Source organism: Echinops telfairi, unplaced genomic scaffold, assembly GCF_000313985.2.
Source record: "Echinops telfairi isolate 266 unplaced genomic scaffold, ASM31398v2 ScPeMD7_3;HRSCAF=10, whole genome shotgun sequence".
NCBI classification, from domain to species: domain Eukaryota; kingdom Metazoa; phylum Chordata; class Mammalia; order Afrosoricida; family Tenrecidae; genus Echinops; species Echinops telfairi.
In genome coordinates this window covers 64,360,164-64,365,736 of record NW_022103899.1, presented here as the reverse complement: position 1 = coordinate 64,365,736, position 5,573 = coordinate 64,360,164, and the positions used below count along the sequence as shown (strand labels likewise).

General features: G+C 62.8%; 1 protein-coding gene across 1 annotated transcript in view; it reads right to left on the bottom strand.

Annotated features, from left to right (window-relative positions):
* AGXT (alanine--glyoxylate and serine--pyruvate aminotransferase) overlaps positions 1-2,226 on the bottom strand; it is a 6,899-nt gene extending 4,673 nt beyond the window's left edge. Inside the window, exons 1-5 of the mRNA XM_045294532.1 lie at positions 1,892-2,226; positions 1,621-1,813; positions 816-880; positions 203-303; positions 14-42 (exon numbers count right to left, since the gene is read on the bottom strand). Coding sequence (XP_045150467.1) covers positions 14-42; positions 203-303; positions 816-880; positions 1,621-1,813; positions 1,892-2,122 — 619 coding nt within the window. The 5' untranslated portion in view covers positions 2,123-2,226. The remainder of the gene's footprint in view (positions 1-13; positions 43-202; positions 304-815; positions 881-1,620; positions 1,814-1,891) is intronic.
* Positions 2,227-5,573: the final 3,347 nt, after the last annotated feature.

Here is a 5,573-nt window from a genome sequence, read left to right as displayed (position 1 = left end):
AAAGCCCACCTACGAAAACACACATGCCCTGGGTCCCAGCCACTGGGGACTTGAGGGCAGCAGGTAGAGGGCCGTGCCCCTGCCCTGGCCCAGGGACCGCCCAGACTCCACGGAGGTTGGGGAGTGGGGAGACCCCAGGGCTGCCACCCCCCGCCACGTGCCAGGCCTGGCCCTGCTCTAGCCCCTCCCAGTGGCCGCTTACCGGTGACAGAGCTCCCCGTAGCCGTCCAGGGGCTGCAGCAGGCCACTGGAGGACTCCCCATGGGTCAGGAACAGCAGGACTGGCTTGTATTTGGTCAGGGCCTACGGGAGGGGCGGGCTGTGGGGGCTGGGGGTAGGGGTGCTGCCCAGAACAAGCTGGCTTCCCCAGGGTCACGCTGTAGAGTCTAGGGCCAGGACCTGGGGGCAGGGGTAGCTCTGGGGTCTGTTGGAAGGGCTGCCTAGAGTAAGCCAGCCTCCTTAGGGGTGAATTGTGTGTGTGGGGGCCGGGGAGTCTGCCAGGGGGATGTTCAGGGCCAGCTAGCCAAGCCCCAGGGACAGTGAAGCCCCTATGTGTGCTGGAAGGGGGAGCTGTCAGCCTGGCTAATGGGTTTTACCCAAGAAAAGGACTTTTGTCCACAGATCCCAGCCTCCAACAGTCCTCAGGACTATGGCCATTACCGGGCTACCAATGGGGTCCAGGGGCCTCACCCCTGCAAGGCTTCCCGCCTCTAGCCCTGGCCCTGCCCTTGGCTTCTGCCTTGGGTTCACTGTCTCACACTCATGTAGGGTCAGACAATGGTGTAGGGCCAACCCCAGCCCCTGAGCACCCGTACCTCTTCCACCTCCTGCAGCGTGTAGTAGCCTCCAGGGTCCTTGATCAGGGGGTGTACGCGGGCTCCTGGGGGGGGGGGGGCGGGCAGAGGGTGGTCAGCAGCTACCGCCACTGACTGCGGTGGCTGTTCTTCACAAGGGCCCCGGTGAACAGAGGGCAGGACACTGCCCGCCCTGAACCAGGCAGTTAGAGAGGAGGGGGCAAGGGGGTTCTGTTGGTGGTCAGGCTTCTCACGAGTCCCCTCTAGGCCCCACGAGGCCTCAGCACACGCGTGGCAGCAGCGCTGTTTTCACAGGGCTGTGCGCTGTCCGAAGCTTCCCCCAACAGAGGGGCTTGACCGGCCTGGTCTGTGCCTCCCGGTGGCACCTGTACCCGGCCCAGCGCAGGTCGGTGACAGGGTGGGTGGCTGGTGAGGGCGGGAGCAGGACTCCAGGGAAGCAGACCCTCATCTCCAGCCTGACTCCCAACCCCATGGCCCCCAACGAGGAGGGAGAAGCAAAGCAGGAATGAGGTAGGATGTTGGGGCTCGCCCAGGCTGCCCTGAGCACAGTCAGAGCTGCAGGGCTGACTCCAGCCCCTGCCTGGCCCTGCTTCTTAGGTCAGGCGCCTGGGCCACCTGGGGGCCAAGAGTGGCCGTGGGGGGCTTGGCAGGCCCCGCTTCATCAGTAAGCCCCTCAGGAAGGCTTTGCTCCACGGACAGAACACTGACCCCTCCCCATGAGCCCAGGTGCCACCGGGCTCGTGGGAAGCGCCCCCCGGGGGGTCGTGCAGGTGTGGGAGTACCTGTTGTAGGGAGGCCCCCTTACCAACTCGCTCCCCCATCTCCATGGCCCGGAGCCCCCAAATGCCATTGGCCCCCACCACGAAGGAGTCCCCGGGCTCCAGTGTGTTGACCACGGCAGCCTCCATGGCACTGTGTCCCGAGCCGCTGATGGCCAACGTGAGCTGGTTCTTGGTCTGGAACACGTATTGGATGCCCAGCTTGATCTCATCCATGATCTGGGGTGGGGGTGGGGGGAACATGCCGTCAGCCCCAGCCCAGGGGTGCACGGATGGCGCCTCCCGACCTCGGGATACCTGGTACATCTCCCGGTGCATGTGGCCGATCATCTGCTGGCCACCCGCAGCCACGACTCGCGGGGTCAGGTTCGAGGGCCCCGGCCCCAGCAGGAGCCGCCTGGGGACGGACAGGGGCTTCCGCAGGGCCTCTGGGGGTGGCACCAGCAGCTGGTGGGAGGCCATTGTACGCACCGACCCTGCTGCTCGGGGCTGCAGGGCCACGCTGGCAAGAGCCAGTGCCCGCAACATTTCCCAGCCAGCCCCACGCCCACGAGCTTCAGGGTGTCCACTGGGGTGCCTGCACGCCAGCTGCCCCCACACCTCCTGCTGCTTGTTAGCTGTTACCTGACCCTTTATCAATAGGGACACAGCCCAGCCACCCGGATGTTGAACCCTGACTGGGGAGGTGGGGCATCCAGGCCCCGGCTGTGACAAACAGTGTGGCTGGCCCTCCCCTGGCCCTCCAGCCCTGCCCACTCCTCCCTCGGCCCAGATCCATCCTGCTCAGTTCACAGCTGAAAGTCCTCCTCACAGGCCATGGTCAGAATCTGCAGCTGGGGTGGGAACCGGCGATGTGGGCGTGGTTGTGTGCCGATAGGACCCCATACACAGCAAGCATGGCCCCTGAGCAGGAGTGTGCTGATGGAAAAGCCCACCTACGAAAACACACATGCCCTGGGTGCACACACACATGCACACCGCCCACCCATGCACGCGCATGCTGATACATGTGTGCACAGCCACATATACACACGACACACACCTAGACATGAATGCACACTCACACAATCACCAACACAGTCACACACACACCCACACCTCAAAGGCTCTCACACCCTCACACACACATACCCTCAAACATTTACACACACACTCATACCCTCACACACATCTACAACCTCACACCTCACACACACACATCTGTACACACAAACACACCTGTACACTCACTCCCATCCTCACACACACACACAGAAGACGTGCCATCCCTGATCTCTATGGCAGTGTATTTCCTCTGCCTCCATATCTGAGTGCCTGAGGCCAGGGTGCCCATGCCTTGGGGGTCTCCTGGTGCCTCATGCCCACCAGTGGATCAAGGCAATGCCAGGCTCCCTACACAGGTGGGGGTGGCAGCCCGGCCAAGTAAGTGCCTGTGGTCCTTTCAAAGTACTTGTAGCTGGGGTCCCACCTGTACTGACCCCAGTGCTGGAGAGAGAAGCCCAACACAGAGGAGGGGGAGCCCTGGGGGCATCCAGCAGGTGTCCTGGGGCACTGGGCACCACAGCTGGGCCTTGGGGAGGCAGGTCGCATGAAGCTGCCCAGCTGAGGGGCTGCAGGGACCAGGCCATCCGAGGTGGGCGTAGCTGTGTGCGAGACTGCAGCCATTTTGGTTTTCTGTCGGCGCTTTGCTCACTGCGCTCTGACTGTGCCCAAGCGCTCGCTCGGGCCAGCGTTTGAAACGTGACCGCCTCTGTGAATCCTTCTTGGAGTGGGACGGGCCCTTCGGCTCTCTCGGTCATCGCAGGAGATGGCTAAGCCATGGCCGGTGGCCATCAAGATCATGGGCGATGCCACTCTTCCTCCGTGTGCTCTGCCTGTTTTCCGTGTTTCTTGGCTCCGTGTGACCTGTCATGAGGGTTAGGAAGGGGGCCCACAGGTACTGACCCATGACTGAGACAGTTGGGGGATTCAGTATCAGCATCTAGTGGGCTTGGGACCACGGGAGCTCCCATTGGACGCCTTGCTGCAGAAGAATGCTCCTCTGGTTAGCCTCTTGTAAATCCGCTTCTCTCTCTCTCTCTCTCTCCCTCCCTCCCTCCCTCCTCCCTCTCACAGAACCCCAGTCAAGACTATTGACTAGGCTCATTGTTCTGGGACATGAGCAGTATTTGAGGCAACAGAACAGCAGGGCTCTGTGGCCACAGGATCCCCATGTGGGGCCCGGGCACAGCTGCCCCAGCTGGGCAGGCATGGGGAAGGACACACTGCCCAGTCCTGGGGAAGGTCTACCTATTCAAGCTGCTGCCCAGCGAGGGCCTGACCAGTGGGAGGATGGCCCAGCCCACTCTGGGGGTCCACCTCTCTGCTGCCCAGCTTCCCTGGACCCCTGCCAGGCCTCCTAGTCACTGCCCCTGCCCCATGCTGGTCTCCTACTTCCACATGCTCCCCCAGGCCTGACCCTGCCGCTGGACGACGGACACTGGGCAAAACGCCCAGTTGCCCTGCCCCCTCCCGCCCCCCTCCCCCACGCAACCCCGCGCACTGGCCACGCCTCTCTCAGGGACTGGGCGTGACCTCGGACGTCAGAGACATAGCCCACTTACCTGCCCTCCCATCACACCCCACTTTCTGCAACGCAGTGAGCCCGCGTCAGCTTCAGGCGGCCTGAGGGGGCCTCTGGGAGTTTTCGGGTGATCTCCTCGGGTGGCCTCGGGGGACTCCCCCCCACCCCGCAGCTGTCACAATCCTGGGTAGTGCCCAGCCCCGCAGCCCATTGGCAGCTGGAAGCTGTTGACCGTGGCAGCTACCTGCCTCCACCCCAGACCTGGAGCTCAAGGCCACCGGACCAGGTGCCAAGGTGCCAAGGCTGGCCACCGAGCACACCTGCTGGGTGGTGGTGAGGGGTGCCATGTGGCCATAGTTCGCAGGGTGGTGGCATGAAGGAGCCAGCCAGGCCTCACCTGGAGTTGGGAGCCTTCTCTAATTGGTGTCAAAAAGGGGCGTCCTGCCCTCAGCAGGCTGGTCTGCCAGTGGGGGGTGGGGGCAGCCAGGCACTGAATGCGGACTGTGTCCACGAGGTGGGGGTGGGGGGCAGGAACGCAGTGTATCCACATGTGTGTGTGTGTATGAGGGAGGGCTAGGGACCTCCCATATCCCTGTACTCACATTCTAGCCCCTGAAGGGGGTCCTGTTGAGCAGTGGGGGTGGGGGGCAGGCTGTGAGACTCTGCCCTCTTGGGGGCAGAGAGCAGGGGGCACAAACTGTGAGCTGCTGCTCTGAGGTGGGGAGGGGAAGGGGGAGGAGCTGTGGGGCGCTCTGCGAGGTGTGCCCTGACCCGGGAGGGACACTCTGTCCCTGGTGTTGGCTGTAGCTGTGGCACAAGTGACAAGGTGACAAGTCCAACACTCATGAACCCATCTGCCCACTCTCCTGCCCCGCCCCAGGAGGATGCTGCTTTGTCACTTCTGGCCGGCCCTGGACACCAGGGCAGGAGTGTCAACCGCTCCGAGTGACCTCTCCTCTGGGGATCGGGGGTCCTGAGCCCCTCTGAAATGACAATGCAATCAAGTACCTGGGGACACTTGTCGGAGGAAGGAGGCTTGGTGTCACTGTGGGATACCGCACTGCCTGAGGTTCAAACCCACCTGCCGCCACTTGTGAGAAAGACGAGGCAGCGAGCTCTCTCGAGACCAAGCCTGATCTGCTGTGCCCGCAGGGTCGCTGCAAGCGGTGGGACGCTGACTGGCTAGTTCCTCTGTCCTTGCGGCCCTGGCCCTCTGGGTTCCCGTGGGGGAGGCGGCCAGACAGCACCTGCACTCCGTCTTTTTGCTGGGGGCTGAGTTAGTGGTGGCTCCATCAGAGGAGTGTTTGCTGGGGCAGCCTGTGTGGGAACACTGCACATACTTCTCAGCTTTGGGGGAGTGGGGGGCTTTTTTTTTGTTTGTTTGTTTGTTTCTCTTTTATTATCTATATTCAGATT